The 21,788-nt window shown below is 28.8% G+C and overlaps 1 protein-coding gene across 2 annotated transcripts in view; it reads right to left on the reverse strand.

Moving 5' to 3' along the window:
* LOC113553713 (integrin alpha-PS2-like) overlaps window positions 1-21,788 on the reverse strand; it is a 69,544-nt gene that overhangs the window by 22,921 nt on the left and 24,835 nt on the right. For both annotated transcript variants that reach the window (XM_026957198.1, XM_026957197.1), the window contains exon 3: window positions 12,301-12,422. In XM_026957198.1, the coding sequence (XP_026812999.1) occupies window positions 12,301-12,422 (122 nt within the window). The remainder of the gene's footprint in view (window positions 1-12,300; window positions 12,423-21,788) is intronic.

The raw sequence follows: 21,788 nt of genomic DNA on the forward strand, positions 1-21,788 counted from the left end.
ATAAATAATTATTTGTAAATATAAATTAATCGAAAAATATTGATTGAGTTTGTTATCGAATTCTTAAATTTCATTAAAAATTAAAAATCGGGTATATTTAAACATTAAAAACTTTTTTTTTTTAATTAATTAAAGTATTTTATCTCGCGGCAGCTTCTGATGGATTTTTTCAAATTGTTTTCCGTTAGTGATATATTTTAATAAATCAATAATAATCTACCTACGATAAACGCCTACGAATACCTATAATATTTATACGGAGTGATTCATTCAACGATATATATATATTTCAGAGAACAAAAAAGTTTTTGAAAATATTTCTTTTGCATAATAAATTTTAAGTTATTAAAAAAAAAACATTTTTAGTAATTATTTTTTAAGTTTTATTATTCTGAATAACAACGTTCATTTTATCTCATATTCTTTAACAGAATATTATTTGGAGTATTTCATTCAGTAAAAATCAAATTTCAGATTAGTTGTTTATAAATAATAACCTTAACTTTATAAATACCTATTTAAACTTTAAAATTTAGGTTAGTAGAATAGACAATAGTGGCTCATAATTTTGCGGGATATCCCTTTACCACTCCACTCCTCCACGACCACACTAATAAACCACTCGTCTAAAATTCGATTTTTTTATAATACTATCAAATTACTTCAAGAAATATTTTGTTTTGAAATAATGAATTTTAAAAAGGCAGGTTAACATAGAAAAATTGTTTTCAAAAACGTAAATAGTTCTTGAAATAATAAGGTTTTTGTGTTAAATTGATCACTCGGTATAGTTACACGCAGAAAATATACGTAATTTACGAGTGTAAATTTGTAATATAGAGGAAAAACTGAGTACACTATATCAATGACAGTGATGTAGATATCGGGATGTACTATTCTAAACCGGTATAGACGTATAATCCTGATCAAACTGAGACTTATGGTGATCCTATAGTTGATTAATGTTCTCTGCACAAGTTAAGCAAATAAAAATTATAAAAGTTTAAATTATATTTGATAATTAAGGTAGATGTTCATATAATTTGGGATTTTTTTTTTATTGTTTGGTAAAAACAAATAGGTACTTATAGTTTATAGTAAAATTTGTCGAATGGCATAATGATTGTGTATATACAATTTTAATTTGTATATTTTTAAATAAATAAGTTAATAAAACATAATATTATAATTCTCGGCCCTAATAATAGTAATAATGGTATTTATAAATGTATTTACTTTCACATATTCTACAAATAATTTTTAAATTTCCATTTAAAAATCGATACCTACCTAGTTATATAATATGCCATACAAAACATTTTTTAATTACGTTATATTATATATAACTACATAAAAAATAATCTCATAATAATAATTTACCGCTCCCGAGTTCCGTCAGAGTGAGCGGACGATCGCTCACCCCGGACTCCGCTTAAGGCTTAAATACGGGCCTGGATTCGCGTATAGCGGGTCATAGGTGTTGATATCAAAAGCCGCAGGTCTAAAGCATACACTGCGATCTACGACAATAACAATTTGCTAAACAATAGGCTGCGGCCATATGGCCATACATCTCTGCAGTATAGGCTGACTGTATATAATACCTGCAACAATTATTATTATATATTATGCACCGTGGCGAGTACATATCCGTCTGCGCTGCAACGGCCTGCAGCGTTTTGTAGTTATGTATATATATATAGGTACGCGTATTACCGGTGGCGACAAAATTAATAATAATCGAATGCCGCCGTGCAGTAGCTGCTGCTCTATAGTGGGTCAGATATGGACTTGCGGTGCGGACGGTTTGTGTGTATATTGAAAAAACAATACCTAAATATAGTCAAGCCACTATATAAACTATACGAACTCACGTAGAAGAGACGAATATATATATTATGTATGTGGTGGTGTGTGTTTTTTAACACCGAAGAACTCGGTCCGACCTTCTCTCTGTCTTTCTCTACATATATTGCAGAGCCCCGCGCACTATATAGCTGCAGCATCATCATCATCCGGACCACTTATGCACGGTCGACGACGGTGTATGACATTTTATTTTTTATATTTTTTTTTCCATCTTCTTGGAACGCGCTTTTCCTTAACCGGACGACTAGTTGTATTACGTACGCAGAATAAATAAAAAGAGTTTTGTTTGCGTACAGACGTCAAACAACCATCCGGATGATAATGTTATACGACCGCTGCTGCAGATCCGTTACCGGCAAGTGTCTATATATATTATGTTTTTTCTTCTTCTTCGTCTTATTATTATTATTATTTTCAATCACTTCTCTTATACATATTATACTGTTGTTGTTCTATCGTCCTATAGAGTACCCTTTCCTCGGCGAGGTTAACGAACCCCACTTCCAAGTTCACTATAAAATGTACTAATCGACATATTAAATAATTCTACCTGACCCATATAATGTGGCATAATAATGCACATTATTTTACTGATACACAATTTATAAAATAATAATAGGTATATAATATATTTTCTATGTGTTGGTATTATAATTTCATACAAACTTATAATGCTATACAGATATAAAGTGCTAAATTTAATAACTAAATATTAAACAATAAACCATAGTATGCAGTAAACTTTTGTTATTAGTAATGTGTTTGTAGTAAGTATGTACACTTTATTTAAGGGTATCTATCGCGAAAAATGCAATAAGTTAATTTTTATTACACCAGCGTTCTGTGCGTGTGTTCGTTAAAGGTCTTGAAATGTACCTATGTATTGAATGACTATTGTATTATTAGTTATTACCGTTTGATTGATTTCACGTGAGATACAATTCAATACAATGTGTTCAATCATTGGAACATAAAAAACCCTTCATTCATTTTCAGCTGTCAACAAGAAGGAAGAAGAATATCGTATTAAAAAGTATAGGAGGTATACAGGGAATAGTTGCCCTAAAACTAATTTAAAGTATAGGGTGATTTTTTTTTTTTTTATAGGGATAACTTTTCTCACGGACTGTTTGATTAAATATCTTATTTAATAAAATATGTTCAATTAGATAGAAAACTTAGGCTTACAGAAAAGTAAGCGATGAAAATAAAAATTGTCAAATTTATAGAACAATTAAACACAAAAAACTAATTTTTATTCTATTTTAAAAATTTGTTTTTATGTACGTAATAATGACTAAAATATAATTATATTAAAAAGTATGAAACAATCATGTTGGAGTTTATAAAAATATATGCTTATTTATGAACTTTATTGGCACCTTTGCACCCTTAGACCTTAATTTCTTTGTAAAATATTTGAAATTAATACAAATGCAAATAATGAAAAATTACAAAAAGATATTGTACTCATAATGATTTAAATATTTTAAAAGGGAACTGCAGATAACTGAACAACAGAACGAATGATATAAATTATTTCTAATCAATTTAAAACTAAATAACAATTAATTAATGTTAAAAACTTTTTGTAAAGTTTCCAAATATTTGTTACAGTATAAAATAGGTATTCATTATTATATGAATATTTTATTTATTTTAATTTAAATGTCTTTGTTTAAGTTCCATTTTTACACAACATTTTATTTTTATAATGCGTATGAATATAAAATGTTAATAAATATATATTTTTTTTATTCTAATCAGTAGCTCGTTAAAGTATCTATTATTTTTTTATATATATTTAAAGCATATTCATAAAAATCCACATTGATCATGGTCTACAAGTACATTGTATAGGGATGTACCGTATACACTAGGGTTGAATATGTATAACTATAATGAACATCACATTATATAAAAAACTTACAATGATTTCTCATTTATGAATTTACAACAATACAACTTATTTACTACTTAATAGTACTTACAATTGAATACTAACTCACCATTCACGATATACTTGTTGATGATTTATTTACTTTAAATTCAATGTAACGCAATGCGTGATTTGTAAGTATAATAGAGAATTGTAATGTAAATTAAATAATTCTAAGTCATCGTCTTGTTATGTGTATCATTTTTTATGTTAAAATAAAATATTATCTAGGACGTTAACTGGTTTAATTGCTTACAAAACTAATAATGAATTATTAATTAATAATAGGTAAAATTTATAAACAGGTACTTAAATAAATATTATGGTTATTTCCCATAATAAGTTTATTGATAAGAAATATTTCAACAAAAGCCAAAAATCTAAAGAACACGGGTTTTTTTTTTTTAACAATTCATTCGTATTTGTCAAATTTATAATTAAGTTGGCCTAAATCAACACAAATCGTGAAACAAGTATATAAAATATGTGAGCAGGTATAGAGTTCACTGCAGTTATAATATGAATGTTATATAATGAACGATATGCCGCCCTAATAAATCGAAACGGTTTATTTTTTCAAGACCAGTTCAAAAGTATTCCACATGACAGAGTGCAAAAACTGCGGAACCTTGAAATACAGACGTAAAAACGGGGTGTTCACGAGATGTATTTGAAAGAGAGAAAAAATAAGAAAAGAAAAACACACAGTCACACATTTGTATAGCAGTCGTCCCTTGTGTGTGTCTTATACACACATAGTATATTATACAATATATATAATATATATATATATATAGCTGGTACCTCCTTTACTATATTCTGTATAGAAACCAATTTGTAATTTGTCTCGTGCTTGATCTATCGGCCAACGGAATCGATTCCGTGTTTGCGTCTGGGACGTGATTTTTTTTTACGTATAGCCATTTCGAGAAAAAACGGACATGCTCCACCACCGTAAGACGCATAATATGTAGTATATCGTCACGCGGCAGCAACAGCAGCAGCATCAGCGGCGGCGACAGAGACCAAAACGGGTTTCTATACATATATATTATGTATAAGTATATCCACGGCCCGGGCTTTTTTCCTTGTTTTTTTTTTTATTTATCCCCTCGTCACGCCGCCTGGCCATCCGCGTCTCCTTTGCCCCACATATTCTGTTTATCGGCAAAATTTACATTGAAAAAGAATTACAAACAAAAAGAAAATCTCGGGAGGTTTGATAAAAAAAAAAATAAAAAAAAAAAAAATATTGCATTCCGTTTGATATACGTTCGGTGCGGTGGCCCGACGACAGTTGAATGCCGATCCGTTCTTGCCTGGAAGCAAGTGCCGTTTCGCGTTTTGCTAAATTTTTTTTTTATTATTTTTATTATATGCGAGCGATTGCCTTCTGTTGTACGCCGAAAGATATTTTTTCCCAGACTATATTATTACATCCCGAGTATCTACGATAGTATGCGACATTATGCGATTATCGATGTATATATACGCACCGCCATTGAAGACATTTTAGACACAAATATATGTATATATAATCAACCGCACGATGATCGATGTACATATAATGTATTGGCACACCATCGAAGACTAACACTTATAAAATAAATGCTTTTTTTCCTCATTTAATTTGCCACTTATGCCATGGAAATTATTCCGATATATCAGGATGTCAAAATCTGAATTTGTCGAATCGATTTTATTTAATATAAAATTTATCTACCGATAGTTTATTTCAATTGTTTAATCTATTATAATTTTAATCAAAAAACAAATTAAAATATTAATAGTTATTCGTTGAAAAAAATGTATAATTCCAAATAAGAAATTGTACCCAACTTTTAAAATTGTTCCTATACATTATACGTTTAGGTATTAACTATTACAACTATGTAGATAATAATAGCAATTAAATAAATACTATTGAAATACTTATATTTATCAATAGTTTAAGTATTAATTAGTAATTTTAATTTTAATTATAATTGCTATTTAATTTGATTTTAATATGAGAAAATAAAAACGAAATACCCATTAATATATCCATCTTAAAATTAACAATAAAATAAAATCCATTTAAAACGATATTAAAAGAGAATTAACTAAGATAGTCATTGGGTCACTATATACGGTATATAATATATATACATATAGAAAAAATAGATTAAATTATTGAGTAATGAGTATCAAATTTTCGTGTTTAATAATATTGACTTCTGCATTAGAATTTGCAGTGATATTGAATATAAATGTGTTTTATTTATATTATGTATTTATAAATATATGTGCATCTTTCAGTTTTAAAATTGTATATTATATTATACACCAGCTGTAGTTGAAGGATTTATACGAGTGAACAATTATGGTAGACATAAATTAAGATCAACGGACGGTGATTTTGTCGTAACCATGTCACCGAGTATCGCGGTATACCGATATGATATTGGCGATATTGCTATACTCGTGTTATAATATAATGTATGGTTAACTAAATTGTACGCGTGCCTATTCCTCTGAAAGCGATAAAGCATTGCCGCCATACGTCAGCGTTTCAGATCGACAAGGGTTTTCCGACGTCTCGTTATTATAGGTACATACGAAATACGATATTATTATTATAATTACTATAACATTATATAGATAAATATAATAAATAACTGTATTACTCGACTCAAACTGGTTTAAAATTAATCTTTATCTTTCTATCATTCACCGTTTTATTTCAGTTGAACTAGTTGAAGTTTATAATACAAATAAAATTGCAACAATTATGTTTAATTTATAATTATAATTTTCTTTTTAAATTCTAGACATATTTTTGATTTTAATACAATAAACTGGAGATAGATTAAATAAATGTTTAAAGGCTAGTATAAGTTCAATATAAAATTAATCTTTATATATTTACGTAAAAAATTTGACCGGAATTAAGAAATCAATTCTTAAAAATAATCATTATTGTAATCGTGCATTTTGTTTTTTTTCTCTATACAGTTTTTAGTGAACTATAAACCTATAACCCCTAAAGTAACCTATAATAGATTTAGGTTAAAAAATATTCTATTAACAACACCCTCCGAGTACTATGGGATCTAATGTTATAACTTTAATTGAAAACGGTCCTGTAGTTTTTGAGGCTATAGAAAACAAAGAAACATTCATTTATATATAGGTAATATATAGATTATGCATTGATGACGACGACCTCAGCGTTGACGAACGTCCCGAATATATTTTGTGTAATACATTCCATTTGACTATGACGTAAATACTATGCGCATATGGCATATCCATACTGATACTGTTAAGATAATATGATAATATGGATAATATGTGCGCGGCAATTTAATAAATAAACAATTGTTATTGTGTATTTCAACGCGGAGACTTCAACGACCATTATATGCGTTGTATAACGACGATTCTTATAAGGGAAAAAAAAATCACATAAAAAATATATTGTATAGGGTGTCAGGGTGACTCTTTTAAAACCAACCGTACGTAGGTTAGGTTGTTGATTGTTACAATTGTAGATTTTTGTGTGTTAAAAAAAAACTTTTATATGATTTCAAGTAAACTTAAATTATTCTTTTATAACCTCTACAGCTACTTAACACATTTTACTTCATTTTAAACAATTGTAAATGAAAAATAAATATATTAGCTAAATATATTGTGAAATATCACATTTTATTTTAGGAACGTTACTAAGCCAAATCTAAGAAATATCAATAAAAAAAAAAAAACAGAGGTAAAAACCAAAAGTAATCGTGTGTTAAAAATGTTTATTTTCTCGCAGAAATACCTGCACCTATGTTATACGAAGTATATATATGGGTATTTAAAATATTTTTTTTTTTAAATGTAATTATTTTTCACTCTAAAACGTACGCGCGGGGATAAAAAAATTCACCCTGTACCGTTTGTATACAGGGGGTGCGTTATGACGGGGTGTCGAGAGATATTCCGCAGATACCGCGTATATAATACGACCGACACCGTAAATTTACGTAGGCACGCTGCAACGGGGATAAACGGTGTGCATATCAATGTGTGCACGGGCCCGGCTGATGCGTATATATTTTTATTATTATATAAATTATAATATATTTATGTATATATAAAAATGGGTACGGGAAACGTCCGCGGTTCACGACGACGGACGTTTATACCGCGTGTGCGCATGGAATACAGATGACTCGTATTATATGATTATATATTATATGTACGCTTTATTTGTCTTTCGGACTTTCGACGTGTGTGTATAATGTTTATAATATAACAATATTATAAATAGGTATATACTGCAACAGCTACTATACGCACTATACGTCAGTGTACACACACATACACACACACACATATATATACATAATATAATAAATATATTATTATTATTATTATTTACGTTTAGGTACCTACCTACTGTACTTATACTTGTTATCAAGATCGGAGCGGCAAATTTATTTCATATAATAGGTATATGAGTATATTATTTATAGCCGGAGCCCAGTGACGATGTTTTTACAGTCAGGAGTAGAGTCCCGTTTGACAAATGCCCGAGTCAAGAAGACGGGAAGTGCTGGTCGATTATAATATGCACGCAGTACATACATATCGGGTATGACGTACAAAAAATAAATATACACCTACATTGTTATTATTACTATTATTTTATTTTAGTTAAAAAAACAATCTATGCACAAACGGATGATAATAAGTTATGATTGTACGGAGGTACACTAAAACAAAGATGCTCTGATATATAGTGACATAGCCATAATTTAATATTTATTTATTTGTTCAATTATTGACTATTGTAGAGTTATACAATTAGTATGGAAATAAAATAAATAAATGAAAAAGTTGATTAGTTATTCTAGAGTAACATTGATAATTAACTCAAATCTAGTTTTAGAAGTATTATGATGATAGAGATGATACTTATAGTAAAAAAAAATGGTCCCTCGCTCGCGACAGTAACACGTGTATGTGCTTACAGAAGTTACGCCTTATGGTGCGCGAACATTAATGATTAAAGGACTTGGAAGTTATAGAAGTTAAAACCAATAAATATAAGATATGCATAAAAATATGCACATAAAACAACTAAAATATGTTAATTAAAATGTTAAATAATATGCAAAAAAAAAAAATACTAAAAATAAAACTTAAGACCAAATTGTTTTTACCAGCTTATATTATTATTATATTAGCGGGCTAAAATATGCGCCATAAATTGATATGATGATACTATTTATATATTATAATACACTAACCTAACCTAATCTAACCATAGTGTATATTTAATAATATTTACCAAATAGAAAACTATAAATATAAGTAACACGGAACGGAAAAGCGAACTTCAACTCTTCAATATGTCTATTTGTTATATGACAGATGTACAAATTATTTGTATATAATAACAACAATAAAAACTTGTATAAATATACTGCTCCGGAATTTGTATAATAGTATTATTTTAAGTTTCCGTTGGTCATTTTAACTATTTGAAATCTCTAATATATACATCTAATTATATTCGTGTACATAAAAATGAGTTAAACTTACTCGAGAATTGGTAGTTTTCGAGTATTTTTATGATAAAAATTTCATTTAAAACTTATGTATTATTTCGATTAAATTCTTCTTCGGAATATATTATATTGTTTGTGTATTACGGCCATTACGGGACAACATTTGTGACCATTTTATTTGTACAATGTTTACTGTCAAAATTTATTAAACAAATGACGTGCATGACTATTTTTTGATGCCTATCTAGATGCTACCTAAATACAAATAAATTATTTAATCGGGAAAAAATTAAATAAACTAAAATATTATATTAAAGTTATCAGCTTAATATGTTATATTCTCCACCTATATGCAAATTAAATGCAAATTATAAGTCTGTGTCTAAATTTTTATTACTTTAAGACTATAAGTTAAGTTATTAGGTGTCAGTTTTTCTTAGACGAAACAATGTGATAATAAAAAACCATTTCTAATAAACGTACATATATATTTAATTAAAATTCTATTATGTTTGTAAGCCATTAAAAATAAACTTAAATTATACTATTATTTAGAATAATCAATTTGGACACGATAATATTATTTTGATATTTTGGTACATTCTTTTCATGAATTAAAAAATACACAATTAGAATATTAAATTTTATCACATTCGTTAGTTAGAATATTTTTATTCGATTTTTCTAACGATAATATTATTTTTTATAGAATTATATTGCTTGCATATACATTCCTATGGAGTTTAAATGAAAGAAATAACGCATAACAATATAACATTATAGTTAGAGGAGCTCTTTAGTTCGCATTAGTGAAACTCATATTATAGTGCCGCTGCCACCATTAGGTACATGAACATAGGTAATAACCGCCTGTTTGATAATATAGAATTTATCGTTAAAGAGGTTAGCACTCCACCAGCTCAATCAGACACCCATGCATATGTATTATATATGTGTATACATAGACGGCGAACAGAAGTAGTCTGAAGCATCCTTATAAAACGTCATTAATTACGAAATTATATATAAAAGACTGTAATAATATTATTATGTATACGTAAAGGTATTGCCGCCAACGACTCTATTTAATTTAGTAACACAGAGATACGAATATTATCATAGTACGTATACATATAGGTACGCTGGTACACATTAAAACTAAGATTATATTTTTTTTTTTCATCTCCTTCAGCGTCGCTTTCACGCTCGTTCTTCATCGAGTCCATTAACTAGTGATCCACATATATAGCAGCAATCATAAAAACCAGACTATCGGTGCGCTTTTTTTCTCTCTTTATTTTGTCTTTCTATTCAATCCGTTTCAGTTTTCCTGACCGCAACCTTTTATTCGTTACCGCGTACAAGCTTCTACGTAATATAATAATAATAATATTGTAGTAATAATCATAATAATAAATTTCACTTCGTTTTGGCCTACGGCCTCGCGGTGTGTATACCGTGGCACATTCCGCGGCCATCTGTTCAATCGTATATTATAAATGTACAATATATTATATTAAATGCACATACACGCGGAGCATGTACATACGCACACAAATATCTATAATATAAAATAATAAATAATAATATATAATATAGCACCATAAGTCGTGTCATTTCATCTGTTCGCGCGCGACGATTCTGCGCGAATTATTTACCGCACCTCCTGACGCCCAACCCAACCACGCGGCGTCTAAAGAGGCGTTAAATTTCATAACACGCCCGGCGAGCACCTCAAAAATAGAACATATTATTACAATATGTATAAGCGATAGATGTCCAAAAATGTACCTATATAATCCTATATATATATGTACCTATATATAATGGCTATATAATCGATACATAATAAGTAATAATCAAGTGCGAGATTATTCTATAGTACCAAATACGCATTATTCCAGTCCCGTTTGGTAATTGCGTTATTGCGAAAATGAACCTTACATAAATATCAAATATCTTTATATCACCTAACAAAACAAAACCATATCTAGCTTTTTTACTTTTTTTCTTAAAATTATAGTCATTATTCTTTAATTTCATTACCATATTTTAATATTTATAATGTTTATTACATATTTTATATACGTTGCTATATTGCATCTTTATACCTAATCATCTGCTATTTAAATTATTATAAATACGCCTATGATTTCTAGCAAATGTATTTTCTGCTGTATGTAGGACAGCATAAAGAATAGGCCGATATACTTGTATATATGGTACACATATACATATCGAATATTGTAAAAAATATATACTCATTCATTTTTACCTTTTAATAATGCATTTATTTAAATTTGGTTTTTTGGAATTTCCAAGTACACAAGGCTATATTTTTTAAATAGGTACTCAATTTATTATTATATATCAGGAGTGTCCTTTGACGATATAAACTTTTTGTTTTTAAAATAAGAACCTACTATAAATTGTTAATGTATAGATTGCTTTTTTGAAAATGTCGAAGTATCAAAGTAATATTGAAATATGGTATTTTAATATGGTTAGATAGTACTTAAAAAATTCAAAAAATCTGGATTCTTATAAATTCATTAGGTATTTAAATTGAAAAGGAGGATGTGCAATATGTGCATGCTTAATGAATCACTCTGTATATTTATGTGCCGTAAGTCGGGTAACACAGCGCGCGATACCTATATTGGCTATATTGTATATTATTTAACTGCATAACCATTTATACACTTTAAATATATATATAGATATATATTATACAGTAGGTATATTATATTATAATTTATACATTTGGTTAATGTCTTCATATACGATTGCGACTCGTATATTATGTACGACACGAGTCGTAAATTATACGACGGCCGTGTCCAATAATAATGGCCGCGGCGCTTTTTACAACAGATCGGTCGGTCGGTCGCGGTCCGTCCGTCGGTTTGCTGCAATATATATAACGCTGCTGGCCGGCGTGAGAAAACTCACCTCTCGTGTCGAACGGTATCTGCTCGCAGTCGTCCTCCCTGGTCGTGCCGCATTTGAACACGGCGCCGCCCTTTTCGACGCCCGGCTGTGCCGTCTGCGCCTCCGGTGCTCCGATCAGCAGCCTGGAAAACCGTAAACGAATGTCATTATACGTACATATATACAACATAATAATAAAATACATAATGATGATGTAATTGAATTATTATCAAAGAATTTTCTGTGTTATTATCGTATGCAGTTATGGGGGACGGAGAAGATATGACTTTAGGTTAAAAAAAAAAAAAACGTTAAAATTGCTCAATCCGAAAAGAATGCGCGTATACGCATCAGCAGCATCTTCATATACGTTTAGACGCGTATTATATGCGCGTAGTATTATAATATATAATATGATTACACGTTTCGTGTTTATTGTATAAGCCATTTTGTCAGTCCTATAATACATGTATGTATACGCTTTAGGCTAAAATTCGGGTGCAGGCATGCAGGCAGGAAGCATTGTAAATTGCTAGCAAGCACGGATCATATGAATATATATATATATATGTATATATTATAGACGCACACACTGACGTTAGACTTCTATATTGGAGATATAAGACGAGCATTGGACCGTAACTCGAAACGTCACTGTATAAACACACGACGAGACGCATACATAATATCATAATATATACCTATAATAATAGTATAACAAGCCAAGGATCGGACGTTCGTCGTTTCGTTACCGGCATTATTGAAATTGAAACGTTACCATTCGGAAATAGCTACCGGGCGATTGGTTCAAATAGCTACACTAATCTTCTAAGTGAATTTTCATGATTTTGAACCAAACACATTTTTATAGTGGGTACACAAAGCATTTTATACAATGATCCAATATTAATTAATTAATATTTTTATTTTAGTGGTTTTTTTTTAATTTCATTTTCAGAAATAGAATACTGGTACTTTTATACAATTTAGATGAATGAATATTGAATTTTGTGTACAAATATTTATTATTATTTTTTTATATTAATTTTAAGTTGAGATGAGAAGGGGTGGTCTAATACTATGTACATCTAAACCTTAATAAAAATAAAAATAAAACTATTTATCCAATGTCCGGTATTAGTAAATTTTCACATTTTTAAATACAAGTATTTTGTTTCTGAAATAAAAACATTTATTTTCTTTTAAAACTTCAAAAAATTACCTAAAGAATAAGTTTAACCAGTAAAATAGATCACCTTGTATAAAATACGGAAAAAAATTAATGCGATCGAAAAAACGATTTTTAGTGATGTAAACAAACACGAGTCGTTATATTGGCACTTGAAATATATGTCCTATATACTAGAGATTATAAGAGTAAACATAAAATCACGTATGTAAACATTGTACGTTTTTATTCTTGCGTATTATGTATATATACGATCGCTGGATAATACGGATTATTATTACAGCGTATATATGACTAAGTTTAATATGACTGCGGATTGCACGAAGTATTATAATTATTATAATGAATACACAATATCGTATATAGTTGTATAAAGTGTATAAACAACATACATAACGCGAGTCGCGGACATCATAATAGTGCTCGACGACCGTTTACTGAAATAAAAATTCTTAATCGTTTTTCATATAATAATAGCGTAGGGCCTGAAAACCGCATAAACAATTGTGTGTGTGCGATGGTGATTATATATATATAAGTGCAATCACAGCTGTTGTACAGCACTGCAAAAAGAAGAAGAGTAAAATCACGATAACACTGATTTAGTCGGCGCGGCGTCTTCGCATAGGCACATATATGATATTAAATGCATTTAAACTCGCACGACAGTCGTTAATTAATGCAACGCCGGGACACGCGTAATGTGTACACACGACGTATTATATGCGTAGTGTGTGTGTGTGTGTGGAAAATCGCGTGCTCGCCGAGGAGAAGATGCCAGGGCGCTAATAGCTTCAACGGCGGTAATAAGTGGTTTTGTCGGCCTAATACTATTAAAGCTGCTAAACGATTATCGAATGAATTTATAAAACGCGTACCACATAATATTATTATACGACAATATGATATTATTTACGTGTATATACATATATATATATATATCGGGTCTCGTTTTCAACGCCCTGCTTAAACACAGCACCGACCCGACACCGTGTATACCTATCGTATTCGTTTATATTATGTAATAGAAAATTTCTATTTAGTTACGGGATTCTAATGGAAAATCGTGATCGAATTACCAACATATACGAGTTGTGTATAAATACCCGGTATACAATCTATTATGTGTCTTGTGTATATATATATATGTATATACATATATACATATGATACCTATTCATAATATACCGCGGTACTGCAGTAGGTATAGTATACCTTACGAATTTCAACGCGTGTTCGATAAAGCTTCTAAAATATTAATGTACTATAATATGTATAGATACGTTGCACATTTCCATTTACGGGCACATATTAAATTATATAAGTACACGTGTATTAGAACCTAGAGAGTAGAGGTTATCAGGACTTGGGTACATGTAATATTTTTTAGTAACTACTGCAGTGCGTATTATAATATACATTTATCGCTAGAATTTGTTTATAAATACATAGTTTATCATATCATTGCCATTTAAGTAACAACAATAAATTTATAAAATAAAATAAACTCTGCTTATATAATATATACATGTGAATTTAAATTGAAAAATCATAAATATATTCACGTATAAAGAAAATAGAGATATAACAATTAACAAAAAAAAATAAAATTAACTCACGTAGTTGATGAAAATCCAACCAAAATATATCACTAAATAATAATATTATAGGTACCTATATAATATATTATATTTACTACTTTAATATACCTGTCCAATGTCCATTATTTAACGAACATAATTTGTATTGTTATTTTTGTTATTCCGCTTTATACGTCAACGATAAGTTTAATCTGTAACTAATGATTTTTTTTTCAAAAATTATATCTCCAAATCTTACACCGTTAAACACTTAACGTGATATGGTTTTACTAAAAATATATAATAAATATATTACTTGTATACCTACCTATGTACTTAAGTCTTAAACAGTGCGGTACTGCTGGTACCTAAGGCATAATTGCACATTAATAAGACGTAAGTACAAAAGTTAATTTATAACCATTGTTATTACTATATGGTCATTATTTAGACAAATTAAATTATTAGTAATTAGAAAACCACTATAGTATATACAGTACTATATTGAATAGAGAAAAGTAATTATAAAGTAATTGAAAAAAGGTTATATTTATATTAAGTATAGAACTATAGAATATAATATACGTACCTATATGATAAAATTATTGTATTATATTATTTTAGATTCTAAGGAGAGTGGTATTTGGCATTTAGAAAACTTTCTAACTTATTTAAATTTATTAGTTAATAAATGTCTTATAATATATGTATCTGTCAAATTGCAAAAGGCAACAAAAAATGATCACATTTAAACTTAATGTAATAACCACTTAATTATAAATTAATATTGTACATAATACAGTAACACAGAGTTTAAATAAAAATAATTTTCTTTAAATTTTTACTACAATACTTAGTATGGTTTACATTGTTTACAATGTCAATAAATATATTATCTATTAGATCTATAGATGATAATTACAATACAACACCAAAAAGTAACTACTATAGGCATTGGCAAAATATCTTCTTAGGTATTTGAGTAAGTATAAAAATGTAATTATTATTAAGTTATGCGTGTTGTTTTTACACATTGTTGTCTGATTATTGTATTCATTTTATTTTATTTTCAAATTACACGCAATTTACAACGAGTTTATTTTCAGACCACCCCGGAATTTCAATAATTTAGCAAACACCGGTAACCAAAGACAAAGGACCCTTCCGGCCGTATTTAATGACTCGTGACCCGGTTTCCTGTGGTTAAAAAAAAATCGAACAAAAAATGGATCACTGGGTCTATATAGAGGTAATAAATTAAGAGAGTGGGGAGTAGTAACAAAGTAATACCGATCGACTGTTCGTAGAGTGATAAAATCCCGTGCTTAGAATATTCACTGCGGAGAGGTCAAAGAAGCCACACCCTGATGTTTGTGTATATAATTCAGGGCGTTTCAAAAGGAACCCTTTATTGCTATGCGTAGGTATATATTATATATATAAAGCGCTCATGATGTCTTCGATACTTAATAAAATGTTTTTCAAATCGATTATTATGATGACGATGATGTAAAGCGAGTTTAATACATAATATGTTATTATAGTTATTAACTTTTGGTTATTCGACTTATTCTTTGACTATAACGCGCACGATGGAACCCTATATAATACCATATATTGTTTCAACAAGTTTTTGGTAAGCACAATAAAAGTTATAGAATCGCCGAGTTTTGTATAAAAGTGAATACCTAATTATCTATAATTTGATACCAAAAATATCATATTGTATGCTTATAGAATATTATATTCATACATTTGCTCTGTGGGTGTATACTATCCATGAAATGTATTATAATAATGATTTAAATATTTAATACTCGTATTTTCTTACGATATCTTACAAAAAAACATGCTTGGAAATATGTGTTTAATTTGATTTAGATACCTACATTATATGACCTATCCTATATGGTCTATATAATATATATTGTCTTTAGGCATTTTTAAAAGTGGGAAAATTTTACTATTCTGAAATGAATAAGGACAAAATCAATTGTGTTATTTTATATTTTTTTATATTATCGATTTATAATAATCTTGACATGGTTTAAACTTGATATTACCTATATAAATTTTAATTTTTAAGTCATGAATTTAAAGTGAAGTAGGTATACTGTTATTTCTTATTTATAAATCATTATTAATCGAAAATTAGTAGACTTTGTAGACACTCGTGATCTTATTATTTGTTTTATGAGTTTTACGTATTTTTACAGACAATTGTTTTGTTAACTACTGTTATTAATTATTATTTATCACTATTTCCGATAAGTCTATCATATAATCCACAGCACATTGGTACTGCACTATTGCCACTATTAAATTGATATTTAAATATTTCATCTAAACACTAAATTGTCTATACTAATATATGTAATTGTTTGAAAATTATAAAGGTCATCGATATATAATATAGTCATTGCTTTGCAGCATGTTAAATTTGTGTTTAACAGAGCATCGTTATTTTTTGCACGTATGTAAAACCACGGTAGTCGACAAAGTACCATCTGTTTTTAATTGTGTAATCACATAATATATTGCCTTTCAATATTAAATCTATACGCATTAGGTGATCGTAAAAATCGTGTGATCAAAAAAAAATTTAATTTCGCGTTACTTACCAATGGCAAGTTACCATTTAATTTCAAGTCGCGTCAATTTATAACTACACACTTAATTATTAATGCTCTAGGCATGGTGTAGAATGTTAGTATTGTGATGAATAGTATATATAAGCTACCTAATATAATCGAGTGTAAGTATGTATATACAAAACGTTTACAGATGTTATTCGATTGTTATATTTACAATTAATATACGACGGTTGATGTTTATATAACTGCTATTTAGGTAAAGTATATTAAATATAAAATATCTTTAAAAAAAGAATACACTTATATACAGTATACATATAACACATGTATGGCCTTGTTTGAACAATAATTTACTATACATAGGTATATATAATACATACACACAAACCTTGACCCTGTAACACATTTATCTTATAACAACTGATTAAATTGGAAATATTGAATCTGTCATCTATCTTTTGTATACAAAATATTTTACTATATAGTTTTATGTTGATATTTCATATGTATTTGGCACTTTTATTGAAATCGTTAAGATAACAGTTTGAGATAGAATAATCTAATCGATTGTTATCAGTATTGACATTTTTCTTATTCTAAATTGTACATGTTTTTGAATAAAATCTGTCAATACCTTATAAAAGATAAGTACCTCATATATTATACAAACCTCAATAAAGTATAGGTACGTATACCTATTGTGTCAGGTTTTTAAAATTTTTATTTTAAAAATATAATGTTCGTGTTTAAATCGACATTTACAGCGGGTTGTTTTAGTAGGATAGCACACGCAAAATTTTCAAAATTGCCAATTATAATAATTTTGTAAGAAAATAGAGGCCACATATATATTAGGTGAAAATATTATACTGTAACAATACTATAATGTTATTTAATATTATACTTGCATATTAAGTGTGTATCTATTAACCCATTAAATATATATATAATTTACTATATGGTATAAATGTCTATACATATGAGATATATTATATTTTATTATAATAACACTATATTACAATGAATCACAAGAAAACCATATGAATATTACGAAGTTATTATATTATGATAGCTTTCGATAGTGAAAATAACAATAAAAAGGTTTTCTTATTTGTATAAAACTATACTTATCTCAAATACATACATATTACAAAATTAAAGATATCGCTGAGTTCATATTAATTAACATAATTGAGAAATTACATGATATTGCATGTATTTATCTAAAAAATCATCTCAATGACTGTGACAATTATTTAGATCTCGGAAAGATTGTGGGTTTGAAAACTCTAATAGCTTTTTTTAGTAACGGAATTTAATAAGATACATCGACTAGTGACTACCTATCATGCTCTATATTTTTCTTCTGGGTATTTTTATTGCTCCTTTGTCTAAAGACATAAAACGCGTTTAATAGGAAATAAACAACTTTTCCATGGGTAAGCAACGCAGACACTCGACGTAAATGGTAACAATTAATAGCGTGTATTTTTTTTCTATCGATTGTACTTGTAATTATATAATGCAGTCTATAGGCATAGGTACAACAGCCGTGGGTACATGATGGAAATTGCAGAATTTCATAAAATTCTTTTTTCTTACTTTCATTACATTTACGTTAAAATAAATATGGATATTAATCTTGTATTATACATATATATGTCATAACTGCATATATACTTAAAGATATCACAACATTATGACGTAAAGAAACGTCTTAATGAGTGAGAGGGCAGACGACTTTTTTCGCTATAACTTTTTCAGCTAGTGAATTGTAAATAATGATACTTATTTATATATCAAATATAACATATTTTAATTTAATTTCTATTTCCAGGAACGGATATTGAGTTGTTAATGTTAATGCTATATATTTACCAATAAAAATCTTAATTTTCGATACATTTGATTTGTGAATATATACATATTTTAATACAACTAAAAAGACTAGCGTTCATATTTTAACGTTTTTAATAGTGTGCTCTAAGCCCTTTAGTCCCTAATGTTAACCAGGCCTGCCCAATCCTTGTCAGTATATGTGCTGAATTAAATTTATAATGATATGACGCAGTTTCAATTTTAGACTAATATATTTGATTATAGTTACAGATAATTTTTGTATACATAATTAACTCATATAAGCTTCTTTCTTGAGCAGACTTATACTGTGTAATTATCTAAAATGTTTTTTTCGTGATACATCACTGATATAAGATTTCTATTGTTTTTTAAGTAAACGAGAGTACGAGACAAAAAGAAACATATTTTTTACACACGAATTTCATACAAAATTTATTGTTATTGACTATAATGATATTATTAAACATCTATAGATAGTGAGTTCTTGTACAGTGTCATAGATATTTGACAGCAGTCACATAATTTTGGTGTCCTATTTCGCCGCCAAACCACCCAATGGGTCTTAAATATCAGGTTTCTAGCCCGGTTTTTAATTTCAAGTATACCGTAGTATCTTGCAACCTACGCTTCTATAAATGTAAAAAAAGTAGCCATAATGTTGTTCTTTGAGTGGTGCTACTGAAAATACAACACATTTCAGTATTACAAAATAAATTACTAATAAGTATGATTTGGTTTTGGTGATTTAGAACAGGAAGAAAAGAAAACTATTTGATACTATCTAGGAGTATACAGTAGTACAAGTAGTAGTTAGTAGGTATATTAAAGGTATATTAAATATAAATCGAATGGTAAAACGTTACGACGGCGACGTCTTGAACAGATTAATTGAGGCCCATGTAATAACGAATTAGTACAACACAACTTCGTGTCAGTTCGTTTCTAACACGGTTCAAAATGTTCAGTACATAGGGGGTGAGAAATGGTCCAAAAGATATACACTAATTACACCATGTGTTTAAAGTTGGCTCAACAGCGATGGCACAGCGTTCTACAACCGTATATGAGTATATTATTAGAGGCGGAAACACTAGTATAGTCGAGGTTAGTATTAGTTGAAACGCTTTGGGGCAACAAATTATTAATATTGCATGCGCCTATATATATAAATACTCATATAAAAATTATTTTTATTTTTACACTATTAAATTAAATTGTACGTTCAGTTTGACGGGCGGTAGAACGCACATACATCTTAAAAAATATGTCAGTGTAAAAATAAAGAAGCAATGAAGATAACGTTTTAAATATTACATAAATCAATTCTTGATTAAACCAAATGCTCACATTTTGACTAGAGATTTAATCTTAAAGATGATATGACTACGATTTTCTTAGTAACTAATTATATGTCATCTAATGGAAAAAAAAAATAACCCAGTTGAGAATATATTGTAATTACAACTATTATAATTTGCATACTGATTACTGCATTTAACATTTTTTAAACAATAAAAACAATAATGAAATAATAATATAACAATGAAATAATATTGAAAACAATTGGACTCGCCCATACTAAATCAAATATTCTACATTATTTTTGGCAATCCCCTTCGGAAAATTACTTGTCAAGTGCCCTCAAAACATGTAACTTTTAAAAAAATAAAATTTTTCGATTTTTATCTTAAAACCGTTTGACGACGAGACAGGCATCGGAGAATATACAATTAATTTTTTTTCATTAAAAATCGTTCAATGCGCGTTAATGGTCATTTTATAAATATCCCGTATTCTCATAACATCGACCTCCAAATCAATTAATTTTTTTTGGGCGAGTCGCGTTCGCTGTAATATTATACACATCGCAATTCACAGCCCACTTCGGATATGCACGCCTGTACCTCCACACATTGCCACTCTTGCCATACCAAATAAACAATATTATAGGTATATATACAAATATATATATTTTTACGATATGTTAATAATATCGTCTGCCCCCGTTCGTTGGTTTATGTGTTATTATATCATTCGCGAAACGGAAATACAGAATCTTTGTTTTTATTTTCGAACACATATTTTATAAATTAATTTAATATTAAAATCAAGTGCGTAGGTATTTTTTGTCGGTTGTGTTGTTTTGAAAAAAAAAATGTAGACGTCTCGAAAATCGTTTCGGCCAACACTGCCGCAGTGACGCCGTTGCGTACAAAAATATACTGTACAGTCGTAGCGCTAAATCATTCGAGAGCGGCAAACGCGGTGACTGTAGCGTCGTCGGTA

The sequence above is a fragment of the Rhopalosiphum maidis genome, chromosome 2 (assembly GCF_003676215.2).
Source record: "Rhopalosiphum maidis isolate BTI-1 chromosome 2, ASM367621v3, whole genome shotgun sequence".
Lineage (NCBI taxonomy): Eukaryota > Metazoa > Arthropoda > Insecta > Hemiptera > Aphididae > Rhopalosiphum > Rhopalosiphum maidis.